Source organism: Vidua macroura, chromosome 1, assembly GCF_024509145.1.
Source record: "Vidua macroura isolate BioBank_ID:100142 chromosome 1, ASM2450914v1, whole genome shotgun sequence".
NCBI lineage: Eukaryota > Metazoa > Chordata > Aves > Passeriformes > Viduidae > Vidua > Vidua macroura.
The window spans coordinates 55,236,298-55,253,340 of NC_071571.1; the positions used below are offsets into that span (position 1 = coordinate 55,236,298).

A 17,043-nucleotide genomic window follows, 5' to 3' on the forward strand; every position below is an offset into this window, starting at 1 on the left:
CTGTATGTCTGTAATCCTATTTTATAGTCACATTAGTACCTTTACTCATCCATTCATTTGATATTGCAAAACAACAAGGGAATATGGAGTTTTCTGTTCTTTTAATGAGTGGAGTTCACTGGAGGTAATCTCAGGCAAAGTCTAGGATTTTGAAACCCCAGAGATGAAGATTATTTGATCTTTGCTTTTTCAGGAATAATTTAATTGCTTTCTATTTTTCTAAGAAAATATTTTAATTGAAAACCACTTGATTTATAGGTGGGCAAAATATTCCACTGTTTTTGTTTATTGAAGACTATATCCCAAAATAATAACTTCTTTAAAAAAAAAATTAAGCTTCTGACTTGTTCATTGTAATGTGCTTATTCCTGTTTGACCTGGAGAAAGATGAAGGAAGTAGAGAAACCTGTCTGCAGTGTTGAATCTGGTTTAATTGCATATTTAATGAAATGATCTTGTTTAATTGAATGTATAATTGTTGTAGATAGAAACTTGCTTGGCTATATGCATAGGTGAAATATGTGTTTGTCTTCTTGTACAGAAAAGAGTCAAGGACGTCATCTCTCCAATTGTATTTGAAGCTTCATACAGTCTTGGGGAACATGATATAGAGAAAGAGGACAAGGAACTAACTGCTCTGAAGCCCATTCTTCGCTGGAAGAAAGGACAAAAGATAGCACAAAGGAATCAGGTCAGATTTGGACGATGTTATTTCCCAAGAAGGCCTGTGGCTGAACTTACAGCAGAGTTGGCTCTAAAAGTGGATTGCCAAGCTCTGGGTCATTTGCACACAGTAGCCTTTTTGTACAATCTTTACTATTGCTAACTTCAGTGCTGCTCTGTGATGTAGTAAAGGCTTGTGCCTCCAAGGCTGGGCAGCACAAAGTGAGGTCACTTTCTTGTTTCAGGGTGTTTGCGCTGGGAAGTGAAAGATGAGAAAGGTCCTACTCCTTCTGGTTCTTCCCTTAATGTAGGAGGTTCCTGTGAAATCTTGGTCCTGGCCTTTGCCGAAGGGGACATGGGAATTGTCTGAGGGGAGAACAGTGGGCAGAAGAACAAAAAATTTGCCTGACTGAACTATCCTCTTTCCTTGAGGACTTCACACATCCAGTCATGTGGCAAGGGAAACGTACTCCTGCTGTTATTGTAGGACATGCCATGCTAAAATAGGATGGTTTCATTTCCCTCCCCTCCCCTTTTCTTTAGCTGTGAGAAGTCTGTCTGGAGTAGATGGTTAGATCTGGTTTTTAACCTTAATAAATTAATTTTCTATTGATATGATAGCATCATCATCTGTAGCATTGCTTTCTGATTCTGCTGATAAGGTCCCTGAATACTACTTAAAAAAAAGTAACTAAAACATTTTATTTGCTTCACTATATAATCAAGTGCTTTGAACTCTATTTGGTTATAATCCTTGCACTTTAGAGCCATGAATTTTTATTCAAGTATGCTTTATTTTTATAAATTTATGAATGAAAGATGCATTCAAGAATTACTTGTTTTTATGAAGAGAGATTGTGGGGCTGTTGTGTATATAAATTTTGTGTTGTTGCAACAATATGATGGGAATTTGTGGAGAACTTTGGAACTTTAACACTGCTTTAACTTTAACCTGAGTGTTACATGAACAAAGCTTCTTGTATTTTTTATGAGTGGGCTTAAACTCAAAAGGTCACATCTTGCCCTGTAGGTGAGTCTCAGATCAATGTTAAAATACCTAAATGCTGAGGTTATAAAGCAGGAACAAAAATACTTTGGGAATTTCTCTGACTTGTTTTCTTTTGCAATTTGGATGGGAGGGAACCAGTTTAACAATCCCTTTTCATTTGTTTTCCAGATGTTGTTCAATTAGATTAGTAAGAAAAGACTTTTGACACTGTGTATGCTGGCAAGTGTGCTTTCAGCCAAGGATGTGACAAGAGCTTCAGAGATAGTGTGGCAGTCATGGTGACAAAGCCCTTATAAAGTAGCCTCAAGGCATGGTGCTGGGGTCCTCAAAGACTTAAGTTAATGGGAAAACTGGAATGTAGCATTCTCTTTCAGAAGTCTTGTTATCATGTAAGTCAAAATAGTTTTAAAAGGCCAAAAGGGACAGTAGGAACCAAAATTATTATAGTAACGGGTTTACATTTTCAAATAATCTAATGATTATGGAGGAGCCTTACGTTTTGGAGTCCAGTTCAAGACTCTAGTGTTTTCTGTTTTCAGAAGATATGGCACAGGTGAGGTCACATAGACAAAATTAGTGTTAGTGTAAGTACTAATGTCTTTAAATATAGCTAGTTTTGTGTTGTTTTCAAAAGCCCTAGAATCTTGCTGATCCAGAAGTGACTTTTCATTAGCTTCTTTGTTGCCTCCCAAATCCAGTTGCTACCTTCATCCACAGGAAAAAGTAAGTCTTCTTGCTTCAGGGAAATTATTTTGTGTTTAGAACTGGATTTGGCTTAGTTCTTTGTAAATGGTTTGTACTATAACATTTATTTTTGCATACCCACTGTATAAATACATATTAACCAAGAAGGAGAAAGCTATCCTGCCAAATACAGTGGGGATTTGTTCTTAATAGTATCCAGTAATGTATCTTAGAGTTCAAAATGTGATAGGCTAGAATTCTGCCTGTTCTAAATATTGTAATAAAATCACCAGCTACTATGTGGATGGAGATACCATTTTGTTTTCAGAAAATATTCTCAGTAGATTTAGTTGTGTCACTATCTCCAGGACTTTGTGAGTGCCAAAACTGTTTATTAGTTAAAAGAGATAGAAAATGTCCACAACCTTCTCTTCCTACTGTGCCACTGACTTGCAGTGAAAATTTGTGCCCAGTGTTGCATTTCTGGGTGAATGAGACTGCATGTTTCTTGGATGAACTTCACCTTTTTAAAGCAGAGGTCTGTTTTTTGAAATACTTGTGTTTGAAAAGCTGCTTAAGTAAATTAATTAGCTTGGTTGGCAGGCATGAGAGAGTATAGAAGGATTTTCATGGAGATGATTTATGAACGCATCTAGCGATCTTTAGTTTGCTGCACAAATAATGCCATTCTGCATTTTAAAACATGCACATGCACCTCAATCTCATACTGAGAACAAAGAGATGACAGAGCTGACAGGATGAAATGCAGTGTCTATACACACAGCGTGGTCTGGGTTTGTCAGTGGTGTCTTCTCCAGAGCAGAGATCCCTGTGTGATGATGAGTCATGTCATGTCACTGTCTGCAAGCTGAACTGTGCCCATGACATTTCTTGGCATTGGAATGACATCTTTATTCTGGCAAGCTGTTGAAATGCCAGAATAATGCTGATGAAACGGCTCTTGGCATGATTTTAACTTATGTCAACTACTGCATTCCTAGCCATCAGTCAGGACTTAGGATGCTCCTGTCTTGGAGGCAAGGGCAATTCATTTTACCGGTGCAGCTGAGTAACTTAGTACAGCTGTCAGTAGTTGGGTAGGTGGTACATTTGAAGATTAACACCTAGGCATATTGGAAGTCCTTGGAAGACTGCAGGGATCTGTCTAATTGTCATGTTCCATATGAAATAGCTTGCCACAAAACTCCTTCCTCCTTGGCAGGGCAAGCTCCCAAATTATCTTTTGCATTTATTCTTGCAGAGATCATGGGCCACCCTGCCTGCCTAATTGCAATTGTTTTCTTTTTGGTTGGAGTGGGATTGCTGAAAGCAATTTATATTCTTCCCCCTGTCATCCCTTCAGTGGTGTCTCTTTTGCTCTTGATGAGTTTTGGTCAGCTGAAATAGTGGACAAATGACTGCATTTGGCTTAGATGGCCTTGACAAGTGGCAATGTGCTAGTCAGAGTCTTCCACTCAGTGAAATGGATGAATTCCCTTGTAATTCTTCTCAGCTGGAAAGGTTTGGTTCTTCTTCAGCCTGTAGCAGTGCATGGGGTTGTTGTGACCAAGGTGCAGAACCCAGAATTGGTCTTGTTAAACCTCATACCATTGGCCTTGACCCATCAATCTGGCCTGTCCAAATCCATATGCAGGGCTCTCCTACCCTCTAGCAGATCAACACTCGCACCCAACTTGGTGCTGTCCACAAACTTACTGAGGGTGCATTTGATCCCCTTGTCCAGATAATCAATAACCATCTTTAACAGGACTGGTCCCAATAGTGGAGACCTGGGGAACCCCACTAGTGTCTGGCCACCAACTGGTTGCAATGCCGTTCACCACCACTCTCTGGGCCCAGCCATCCACCCAGTTCTTAACACAGCAAAGAGTGCACCTGTCCAAGCCACGGGCTGCCAGCTTCTCCAGGAAAGTGTTGTGGGAGATGATATCAGAGGCTTTGCCGAAGTCCAGGTAGACAACATCCACAGCCTGCCCCATATCCACCAAGTGGGTCAACTGGTCATAAAAGGAGATCAAGCTGGTTAGGCAGGGCCTGCCCCTCCTAAACCTATGTTGTCTGGGCCTAATGCCCTGGTTGTCCTGTATGTGCCATGTGATAGTTGCTTTTTTCCTAACTTGCCAGAAATGAAATTTGAGATGATTTTACTGAGGAGGTAATATAAGAGCAGATCTTTATTTGAAGGTTTTCAGAGGCAGTTATGGAACGATGTGCAGAAAAGCCCACCCCACAGAGATGAGTACGTATTTATAGGTTTTAGGAAATTAGAATAATTGATAAAAAGCACCCATTAGGAGGACAAGTGGTGATTCAATTTCCTCCCAGGTCAAGCCCTTTGGTACTAGCTGTACTTACTCTATGAAATGTATCTCAAAGGGTTATTCTCGGCCTTGGTTCCCAGGAAAAACCAAGATAGGATGGGGGCTTTGCACCTCTCGGGGCTTGGAGCTCTGGAATTTGTTTTGTCTTCCTGCCTAGGGAAAGGCCATGGAAAATTACTGGGAAAACTAACTACTAGTACAGTAGGCTACAGAGATACAAATACATGTGCGAAGGCTACAGAGAACATATAACAGAAAAAAAGGCAAAACCCAAACTGGCATCATGATCACACTAAAGATGATCAGTTCCATAATTGTGTCAGGCATCAAGATCAGGCTAACAGGCCTGTAGTTTCCTGGATCCTCCTTTGGCCTTCTTATGGATGGGCATCACATTGTCCAACTTCCAGTCACCTGGGGCCTCCCCAGTTAGCCAGGATTGATGGTAAATGATGGAGAGCAGCTCTTCTGACAGCTTCCTCATCAGCTTAGGATGGATCCCATCTGGACCCATAGACCTGTGACTATCCAAGTGGCTTAGCACATCCCTGACTGCTTCCTTTTGGATTACAGGGGATCAATTCTGCTTCCCGTCTCTGTCTACCACCTTTGGGATCTGGTTGCCACGAGAATAACTGGTCTTACTGTTAAAGAATGATGCAAAGAAGGCGTTTTGTGCCTCAACCTTTTCCTCATCCTTGGTGACTATGATCCCCTTGAATCCAATAAAGAATGGTGATTTTCATTGGCCCTCCTTTTGTTGTTCACGTATTTATAAAAACATTTCTATTATCTTTTACAGCAGTGGCCAGATTAAGTTCTAGCTGAGCTTTCACTTTTCTAATTTTCTTTTTACATGGTATAATGACATTCATATACCCTTCCTGACTGCCACTTCTTCCAAAGGTCATAAACCCAAGTTCCACTGAAAGCTCCATGTTCAGCCACTCTGTTCTTCTTCCCCAGTTCATCTTTGGGCACATAGGGAGGGTGTTTTCCTAAACCTTTAAGGCTTCCTTCTTAAAGTATGTCCAGCTTTCTTGGACCCCCTTCTTATTAAGGATTGTTTCCTAGGGGGCTCTCTGAACTAGTGTCCTGAACAGGCCAAAGTCCACCCTCCTGAAGTCCAAGGTGGAGGTTTTGTTGACCCCTTCCTTACTTCACCACAAATGGAATACTCTATTATGTCATGGTCACTATGCCAAAGATGTCATCTGACCACCACATTTCCCACCAGCCCGTTTCTAAAATGCAGGTCTAGCAGGGTACCCCTCTTGCTAAGCTCACTTACCAGTTGTGTCAAGAGGTTGTCTTCCACACACTTGAGAAACCTTCTAGATGGCCTCCTCTCCACTGTGTTGAGTTTTCAGCAGACATCCCATAAGTTAGTCTCCCTCAAGAACAAGGGCTAGCAATTGTGGAACATCAGCCAGAGGCTCACAGAACAGTTCATCCATCAATTCATCCCATTTGGGTTGCCTATAATACTCTTATGAGGATGTCTGCGTCGTTGGCTTTCCCCCTGATCCTTACCCACAGATACTCAATCTTGTCATCATTATCCTTGATAGACAGTTGAAAGACTGCTTAATGTACAGAGCCACACCATCACCTCTTTCTCCCTGCCTCTCATAGAATCGTCAAGGTTGGAAGAGACCTTTAAGATCAAGTCCAGCAATCAACCCAGTACTATCACTGTAACCCCTAAACCACTAAACAACATCAGTTTACTAAACAACACCAGTGCCAGATCCACATAATTTTTAAACACCTCCATGGATGGTGACTCCACCAAAGCCCTGGGCAACCTTCTCCAGTGCCTGACCACCCTTTTTCTAGTATCTAATCTGAATTCCATCTGTCTCAGCTAAAGGACATTTCCACTGCAGGCACAGTAGAAGAGACTGGCCCCTACCTCACTACAACCTCCTTTCTAGTAGTTGTAGAGACCAATGAGGTCCCTCCTGAGCCCCTCTTCTCAACGAACCCAGCACTTCAGCCATTCCCCATCAGACACCTTTTCCAGACCTTTCACAAGCCTTTTTGCCCTTCCTTGGAGATGCTCCAGTACTTCAATGTCCTTTTTAAAGTGAGACACTCAGAACTGAACACATATGGCCTCACCAGTACCAAGTACAGGAGGGTGATCTCTGCCTTGGACCTGCTGGCCACACTGTTCTTCATACAGGCCAGGATGCCATTGATCTTCTTGGCCACCTGGGCACACTGCTGGCTCATATTGAGCATTCTCAGGTCCCTTTCTGCTGAACAGCTCTTGAGTCACTCTTCCCCGATCTTGTAGTGCTGCATAGGCTTGCTGGAACACAAATGCAGGACCCAGCACTTCCCCTTATTGAACCTCATGCTGTTTTCCTCAGCCCATTGATTGAGTCTGTCCCCATCTATCTGCAGAGAGCAGATTAACCCTCCCACCCAATTTGATGTGTCCTGCAAATTTACTGAGGGTGCATTCTATGCCCTCATCCAGATCACCAGTAACTATTTTAAAAAGGACCAGCCCTAAAACTGAGCCCCAGGGAACACCACTAGCAACTGGCCACCAACTGGATTTAGCTTCATTCACTGTAAGTCTCTGGGTTCAGCTGTACAGCCAGTTTTTAACCTATCGAAGATTCCACCTTCTGAAGTACTTGTAGCCATGAATTGCAGCACTCCAGTCTTGTGGGTCATCCCACTTAACTACCATGATGGCAACTACATCATAGCTTTCCCACTGCACAATGGCCTCCAGCTTCTCGTTTGTTATGATACTGTGTGCATTGGTGTAGGTGCACTTCAACTGGGCTATTGATTTCACCTTCAACAGTGGTATGCTGCCCCTAGGCTCATCTCTAATGAGCCTGGTCTTACTCCTTTCCACCTTCAAACCTAGTGCTCTCTGCCTTCAAACCTAGTGCTTTGATGAAGTCTGTGTGGAGCTGAGGGAGCTTGATAGCTAACCTTCATCCCCTGCACCATGCAGTACCAGCACACTGGTTTCACTCCCCTAGTATTCCTGCCTTTGTCATGTGTTCACTCCATGTGAGGGGTATTGTGGAAATCATGTATTCTCATTTTAGCCAGCACATCTGATGAAATCCTGGAATGTTTTTCACTGTAATAATTGCTCTTCTAGTGGGAATTTAAATCAGCTATTTTGTTTGGCTCAGCAGCATATATAAATGGACTGTTTCCATGAGTAGTATAGTAAAGCATGGGATGCCTCAAAAAAAATCACTCTATATTTCTTTTTCTGTGGTCAGTAGACATGTAGGTAATAGCTTTATTTTTCAGGCAACTTGAAGATTTAAAATCAAAATAAATTCAGGTCTAAAATCAAGCTCCTGTATCTATATTTAGGCACATTGATGTAATTGGTTTATAAAGCTATAAACAGAAAATACTTACTAGAAATGTTAGTGTGAGAGTTGCTTACAGCTCAGCATTTGAAAATTGCATCATATATCCTGGTTGCTAAATAAGAGCCAGGAACTTAACTTCACCAGATAACATGTTGATAATCAGATAGCATCAGTATCTAAAAACTAAAGAATTATTAGAATGACAAGCCCCCTTATTTAATTGTTTTTGTGTTACTAGCATGATCTAATTGCTAAGTCATCTCTGCGCATACTGCAGGGATGGTGACAATTTACTGGAAATCAGTGTAGATATTGAAATACTGTATTTTTAATCCTGATTATTTTGCATAGCGTAAGTATTCCCACAGAAGTCCATGGCACAGTTTATGAAATTAAAGGAATAGATCCTCAAATGCCAAAGGCCAGCTCTACCATTTTTAAGGGATGCCATCTGAACCTTTTATAGACTGATGTGTGAGGCAGTTGTTAAATGTCTGATCTAGAGTGAATCACTATTCTTTTATCCAGTCCATAAAATGACATGTTTTCAAGGGTTCTTTTAAGAATTCTGTTTCTCTCCCTTTTCTTCAAATACTGACCTTCAGCTGTTGCTTTCCCTTTCTGTGAAAGCATAGGCAGAATTCTAACTAGAATGGTGCTGGAAACATCTCAAACTCTTGATAGTACAGTTTGGCTACATCCTGAAATTTCTGTGTGCTTTCCTGAATTTTGGTAGGTTGAATATTTTGAAAAGCTTTTTTCCCCCTTAATTTATTGAAAGACTTCCAGTATTTTCTGTGGACTACAGTGGCACAGGAGATACTTTATTTTTTATGTTTCCTGTTCTCTCCCCTACTTCCAGAAACATAGATTTGTTTAATTTTAGATAGCCATTGAAAGAAAGTGAAGCAGTTTAATAAACCTGGTATGAAATCATAGATCACCTTCCTCAGAGCACAGAAGTCTGATCATTAGGCTGAAGCCAGGCTCTTTCTTATTTGTTTTACCTCCTATCAGCTTTCAGTAGAGTCCACTACCAGCAAGAAGGAAAAGGAGAATACCTATATGCCCAATACCCAGCAGCTTTATGCTTAGGATGGGTTAGGATACAGGAACTAGAGATTTATCTCTCTCCTACTTTCTCCTACATTTACCCCTGGCCTTTATCACAAAATGTGGAATTTAGTCCTACACTCCTCTTCATAATGAATAAATATACTTGCTCTGAGGCCCTGATCTGACTACCTACGTAGACATATTCCCTTCCTAATCAGCTCTAGATCTCTCCTTACTGTAAGTTTGATTGTGTACAGATGTGTATATTCACTTTTTATGAGTGTACTTTAATGTAGGCTTTTTGGCTTACTCTTTGGAGGACATGGGTGCCATCCATCTTTCCTAACCCCTCAGGGAGATATCTGTCACATTACTGGACCTTCCAAGGAGCATAATCTTTTTTATTCAGAAAAGTTGCCATGCAGAATTTGAGAAAACTGTGTTTGTCAGGAAAGTTTAGTGACTTGGTGGGAACTGCTCTGGAACAATTTCCCATAGCTGCTGGTTTCTGTGCATCAGTGGAGAGAGTGCAGAGAGGAATTGCGAGCCCTTGAAATTCTGGTTTTGGCTCTTCTTTCCTGAACATCTGGTGATAGCAGGAAGTCTGAGAGGCTCACTGAGAATGAACTTTACACTAGTTTTGTGTTTATACAGTGAAGATTTGTCCTAGAAGCATTGAGGTTATCCTGTCCCTGTTACTGGGCACACAAGCACCTATTTTTCTCGTGGAAATGCTAGACAACTATGTGGTGGCCTTGAGATAAGAGATGCAGCTGTGTTTCTCATGGCAATTTTTACCCTGATCTCCACCTCTCACCTCATACTCCTCAATTTTTCATGTATGTATTTCTTATGTAAAGAAGCTTCTTGGCCATCTCTGATATATATATTCAAATCTGTGAGACACTTGGTACAATGCTAGTGGAATACAATTAAATTTGATAAAACCACTGTTCAGAATTGCTTCTCTTCACTTTGGGTAACAGTAACGGCAAAAATTATGAGCTGCTTCCACGGTTAGTTTCATCCTACTTCCTTTTTTCAATTGTGAATAACACATACAACCCATGGATTACCTTCCTCAACAATTTTAATACATAAAGAGGTCTATAAATCCTCAAAGCTGGTATTGTAAAGCTGCAACCACTTTAAAGATTGCTTGGAGTTAAAATTAGTGCTAATGTTGTAGTAGGGTCTGCGCCATATCCCAGGAATGGACTCCTACTTAACAACATGCAGTGTTAAGTTTGGTACAGTTTCTGGCCCAAAGAAATTGCAGTTCAAGTAGACCAAGTAAGGGCACAGTAACAATATACAAGTAGTGTTCACAAATGCTATGATGCCTTAAAGTGTGTTTACTTCTTAATTGTTTGGGAAGGATTTAAACAGCCAGGAATTAGTCAACCTGAAAGGCAGAAGTGACAAAAGGGTGGGGAAGAAAAGGCTCGTGTTAGCAGAGAAGAAAATGGAGGAAATAGACTGTGAGAAGCTGGAGGCTCGAGACTCTAGAAGACATATGAAAAGGGAAGGTGGAGAAGAGTCCAGGTAGACCAGAAAAACAGTGAAAAATAGCAAAATAGTTCACAGATGTCATTAACCTGGAAGTGGGCTGCTGAATCAATTGTGCCTGCATCTGTGGGTCCTAGGAGCCTGTTGGACTGGAAATCCAGACCAGCCAGCTGCTTTGAGGTGAGAGAGCTCCCAAAAAACCCTGAACAGATTCAAGATCCTCCACAGAAGCAAATGGTTCACTCCTACACAGCTACAGATCTTGGAACTCACCATCCTTACTTCTTTCTCCTAACCCAGTGTTGTGTAGAAACCTGGGTATCTATGACAAGGAAACACTCCCAATGTATTTCAAAGTAGCTTGCTCTCTAGTACATGATATGCTGGAAGAGATACATCCTTAGCCATTTTATAAAATGAAGTATTTGTTCATTCTTTCTGAGTAATGGTAACTGTAGATTTAGTAAGAAAATTCTAGGATTATTAGATAGTTACTTAAATGTACTTACAGTATTTTATACTTTGAAAAGTACAGATAATTCTTTGATTGCTGTGTTCACTTTGCCAAGATTTCTACAATTCAAACAGAGAAACTGACAGGCTAGAATTTTTTTACAGTTTATTATTCTTTCTCCTCTGAGGGTTATCAAGCAGTCTTTCCTATGTGAAACTACTACAGTGGTTTGAGGATTAATTCTGAGGACTTTTGAAACTATATGTCTGAAATGTGCCATGTTTGAGAGAGAAGCCTGGTGCCGGTTCCTGTCTCATTATTTATTCTTGTCCTTTGGTTGTGGTAGTCTTTATTAAGGATGAAGGGTAAGTTCAGTCTTCGTTTCTCAATCCCTCAAAAATTTCACTTCTGAGATTCTGAGAAAGCAAAAGGTAGGGAAGGAAAATTAAAGAGCAAAGTAAATAACCCGGATTAGCTGGCCACTTTCCACCTTGCTTCTTTTGAAACACAGTACAACCTACAGCACAATTTGATATCTGTTGTCAAACTGATGCCTTAAGGAACATAGAAATAAAACAACACACTTTCAAGACAATATTAGTATAGGAGGTAATACAAAGGCTGATCTTCATCGGAGGCCTCCAGGAGCAGATATAGAAAATGCCCACCCATGCACAGGGTAAAAACAGTTTTATAAGTTTAGCAAATTAGCATAATTAACAAAAATCTCCAGTTAGAGACAGAAGTGGTAAGGTAATTCCTACTTGGTTCAACCCTTTTCTAAATCCCCCCTGCCCTTAGATAACAACTAAACTTTTTTTATGAAAATGTGTCTTGAAGAGCTGGTTTCAACCTTGGCTCCCAGGAAGAACCAAGATAGAATAGGGGCCCTGGACCCCCGGCTTGGAGCCTCTGGAATGTATTTTGTCCTTCTGCCTATCAGGGAAAAAGGTAGGGAAAGGTACTGGGGCTAGCTAGGAACTATGTAACTGTGTAACAATAGAGCTATGAATATATTTTAAGGAAATATAAAAGCAGTAAGGCAAAATTCATTTTGGCATCACAACAATTAACTTCATAAACATTCACTCCTTTTTGGTGAGCTCACACAGCATAGAAAAAGGAGAACAAACTGCCTGCTTAGTCAAGAACCTTCCTGGAAAGCAAACGACTAGACGTGTCTATGCCCGCTGCTTAAGATTCAAGTCTTTTTCCAGTCCTGATACAGTTGGGCAGAGCTCTTAAAAATGTATTAACTCAGTATGGTTGGCATTTTTTGCCTTCTCAGTCTCTCCAACCCAATCTGACCGTTACATGTATCTTGCACAGATTTTCCCTGTTCTTGCGTTTATGATTGAAATATATTTTCTTTGGTAATAGAAGTCATGAAGCCTGTAGAAATGAGCATTCATTTTAAAGGAGGAGATAAGTGGATTGTCAGGTTTCCTAGCTGAACAGTGTTGGCAACATTCATGTTGGGTATTTGAATATTTGGTAGGCTGAAGAGCATGACACCTCTGAAAGAATGAGTCCTCCAGCCTGAAAAGTCTAGCCCTGTGTTTAGAAAGGTGTTGGTCTGTAGTCTAAACGGCAGGGGAAAGTAACAATGATCTAAATGGTATCTTGGTTTCTTCAATGCAAAAAGCATGTTCCTGTTCTCTTCTTTCACTTTCTGGTGGCTGTCTCATTTAGCCATGATAAACTACTGCCACTTAAATAGTATGCCCATATGTTGTCCCTTCATAGTTCCTAGCTTTATCAATCTGTTACATTTCCTCAGTATTACCAGAGTTCACAAGGTTGACAGTGGTTCCATTATTTGAGACTATCACTGATACGTAACAGTCTTTGTAATTTTCTACTGCTTGCATGATGGCAGAAATGCTTCCTGACAAATATAAAATCTACGGAAAATGTTTGCTGTATGATTTCCTTACTTGCAATCCTTAGGAATGAAAATAGTTTCATAAGTACTTCATACTCTGTTTCATTTTTTATGCACATAGCTGGGGAAGAGAAAGAAGAATGCCAGAAATATGGTATTAGCAGTTACTCTTGTCAGATGAGAAGGGAGAATGGATTGAGGAAAATCTCTGAGAGAGAGTCTGGATTTGATGAAACTTCTCGTTCAGTTAGAAGATAATAAAACCAGTTCTGACAAAGATACGATTTGCCTCATCTTGAATTTTTTTAACACTCACACCATATATCCCCATATCAGAGATTTTGGTCTTGTTTTTATTTCGCCCAAGCATGTTCCTTCTTTGAATTTTGATCTTATTCTTCTCATGTTTTAACAGTTCTTACTTCTGTTTTTCACAGACTGTTTTTGAGAGGAACTGTCAATCTGATGACTGTGCTGCTGATCTGAAACTTCAGGGTAAATTATTGCTATCTAGGTGAGTAGGTGAACTTTTATTTTCTTTCTTGCACAGTAGTATGCCATTCATTTTATGTGGAATGCCATTGGAAAGTCAAAATACAAACACAGATGTTTTAGATCCAGACTAAAAAGATGGTGACAGTGATGTGACCTTTAGTGCAAAAGGTCTTGAGATGTTCATAGAATTTGAACTTGTGGTGGCGGCCTCTGGTCACATAAAGTGCAAGACACCTTCACCTTAACAGTCACAAAGGACAAAAATAGAGAAAATAAATAGAATAGCAGAGAGAGACAAGGAAAGTAAAGATGCATGCTCAAATCAAGTACCAATGTGGGACATGTAATTTTTCAAAGAGAATAAAATACTGTTCATGACATGGTAGGAGTAAAACTGCCTGCAGAAAAGTTTGTTCTGTCACACGTAAGGTTTCAAAAATCCCCTCTGAACATGGCAAATTAACTTCAAACTACTGTTTTCTGTTTCTCAACTTGCAGTTTTGCAAACTCTTCTAAATACTCTTCCTTTCAAATTCTTCTTGTTGCAACTTGGGGATGAGTGTCTGATTTCAGTTTCTTCTGGGATAATAAAACTCATCAAATAGAGTAGAGATGAAGTTTATGTTCTGTCTCTTGTGACTGGTGTTATGAGTAAGGTGTGGTGGCTGGCTTATGCAAACAGTTTTTTTCGTCTGGGATATTTCCACTGATTCCGTGGATCCCTGGGGACACTTGTGTGGGGAGGCTGGCCGCAATTTCAGCAGCCCACCCCAGGCCTCTGGTGGGCCCTTGGACCCAAGCTGGATAATGAGGGAATGAGGAGAACCGACAAAGCAAAAGTAAAATTCTTTTTTTTGCCACGGTCATTTTTCTCATGTGCACAGGTTTGGCCAGTGCCTGTAATCTGGGTGTAGGAGCTGCAGGAGGGGGGCAGAGTTCAACTACTAGCCAAGAGGGCAGTGGTGGCGGAGGAGGATCTCTAGCGGGAAATCTAACTGCTAGGCAACAGGACAGAGGCAGGAGAGGAAGCAGAAGGTAGTCTTGTGCTAACAATATGGGACAGGGGAGGAGTAGAGAAAAATCCAGAAGTAAAATAGTACCATTGCCCCAGGTACACCGACACCTTGAGAACCACCAGCAGTCTCATTGTCCTAGATGCACTGGCACCTCTAAAACCACCAGCATTCCCATAACATCAGGTGCACTTCTGGCAGGGAAGTTAGTTTCTCCAAAACTAATCAGTATCAGTATTCCCCATTGCCCTCGGTGCACTGACAACTCTAGAAGCACCAACATTCCCCATTGCCTAGGGTGTACTAGTACCTCAGAGACATCCACACCCCTCTCAGTGTTAATCAAAGCAGAGATCCAGATAAGGGTCCCACATGTTGTTATTGTAGGGAAAGGGGATACCTAAGGAGGGATTGTCCTCAAAGGAGTAAAGAATGAAAACAAAAAACAATACCAAAGTTCCATATGTTTTTACTGTGAGGAAAAGGGACATCTAAAGAGAAATTGTCCTAAAAGGAGGGAGATTTGGGATTAGTTTAAGGAAGCACAGAAGAAACAGAAAGTCAGGGGGTGGGGGAGAACAGGATGTCATTGTGGGCCTTCAATAATCTTACCATTAGGTCCCCAAGGGAAAATTTGAGTTTTTTTCTTTGATTGATGCAGGGGCCAAGATAATAAATCAAGTGGCTTTTGGGGATACCATAAAGCAGAAATGGGAAATGTATTATCAATACTGGGGCAGAATGTAATTTTCTTGGGAGGGATTTATGAGTACAATTAGAAATTGGGATGCTGTCAAAAGAAAAGGGGCTGATAATGAAATTGTTCAAATAAAGGGGGTTGAGAAAAGGAGAATGAGCCTCATTGCATGGGAAAGATCAGAGAATCAGAGTAAATGGGACATGATGTCTATTACAATTAAAACAATGGATGGAGGTCACCCAATCCAAGTTCGTTAAAATCCTATCTCCTCGGAAGGGTGTAAGGGATTAAGCTTGTGCAGTTAAAAATTTAATAAAATGATAAATGAAATTCTAAAACTGTCTCCTAAGGTTGAAGGTAGCAGTCACTTGACTCTTGGTTTTTATTATTATGAAGCAGTCTACAGTGTTTTAGCAGCATTCGATAATCATTCAAAGCTATGCAGAAAAGGAAAACCTCCATAAATTTCAGAGTGTATTTTAGACAATCACGTTTAGACAATCACAGCCTATCCAGGCAACTTCCCAAACACAAGACCAGAGGGGATGTGAGTTGTTAAAGGTGTCCATTACCAGATTTCAATTTTGAGGGAGCTCGAGGACCAGTGTAAAAGTTGAGTGAAGTGTAAAAAGGACAGATTAGAGACTTGGAAAATGATCTTTTCAGACTCAGCCCATCTATGAGGATAGGCTGGTGCCCTGCTGTGCAGGAATCTTTGATGGTGGTGATGGAGGGTGATGGTTCTATGAGCACATGTCTATGTGTTAGCATTGAAGCACTGCATCAAATCAGGCATGCAGCACATTGTTAAATCCCAAATGTGGATAAGATGTTCTTCCTCTCACATTATCAAGGGTTAGAAATTCTGAAACGACCAACTATTAATGATGGTGAGAAGGTCCCTTTCAGGTGCTGATAACAACTGAGACAAACTCAGGACCATCAAATGAGGGTAGACTGCACCAATGGTGTGAAGGACCTGAAAGTAAACTCAGCCAGCAGACTGTAGCATCCTTCCCCAGGCAGCTGAGGGTAACCCTAAAAAGCAGGACACTAACTTCTAATGTGGCAAGCAGACACCCATTCAAGAAAACCTCCTTGTGATTTGTATTGGTGGTTTGGGATACCCAAGGAACAAAAGACTACAGACTCGTACATCATCCCTAAGGTGGTTTGATTTCTCCATGAACAAGGGGGTAGGGGGTCTAAAGTTATCATTTTGGAAGTCAATGGAATTTGTCTTGGTGTGTCAGGTGCAAGACCTCTTGAAATCCATCCTTAGTTGCATACCTCCTCTGAAATGTCCCAGTGTGACACGTTCTATCTTGATTAGGTTTGAAGGTGTGACCAGAATAGTACGGTAATTCTTTCAACAGGCAACCCTGCTACAGCAAGTTAAAGGAAGAGCTGTTTGTGATGATGATCTTGTGTTGTGAGTTCAAATCAGTGTGGGTGGACCGAAACAAAATGGGAAGAGAACATCAGAGGAGACCAAAATTCATATTTCCAATGCTGACAGGAAATACGCATGATAGAGATATAAGTCTGCAAGGCCAGATGGCAAGACCACATGGATATCCCTACTCACCATAAAAAGGGCTGGTTATGGACAGCAACCCCATAGGCTGTGTCTGTGGGACTGGGAGTACTACTGGACCTCTGGTGCTTATTCTACTCCTTATTCTACTTCTTATGTGCTCAGGTACTCAAGCAGACCCCTGCTGGAAGTGTTACCAAAATCTATATTATGGAAAAACTTGGGGTTCTTATCTGGTTGCCCACACTCACATAAACAAGGCTTGTTACAACTCGAAGAAACTAGAAACTTGCAACATTCAAGGACAAACCTACAGAGTGGCAGAAAATTTAGG

The 17,043-nt window shown here is 40.9% G+C and overlaps 1 protein-coding gene across 1 annotated transcript in view; it reads left to right on the forward strand.

Annotated features, from left to right (window-relative positions):
• ITGA9 (integrin subunit alpha 9) overlaps positions 1 to 17,043 on the forward strand; it is a 283,032-nt gene that overhangs the window by 136,853 nt on the left and 129,136 nt on the right. Inside the window, exons 16-17 of the mRNA XM_054001068.1 lie at positions 542 to 691; positions 13,402 to 13,478. Of these exons, the coding sequence (XP_053857043.1) occupies positions 542 to 691; positions 13,402 to 13,478 (227 nt within the window). The remainder of the gene's footprint in view (positions 1 to 541; positions 692 to 13,401; positions 13,479 to 17,043) is intronic.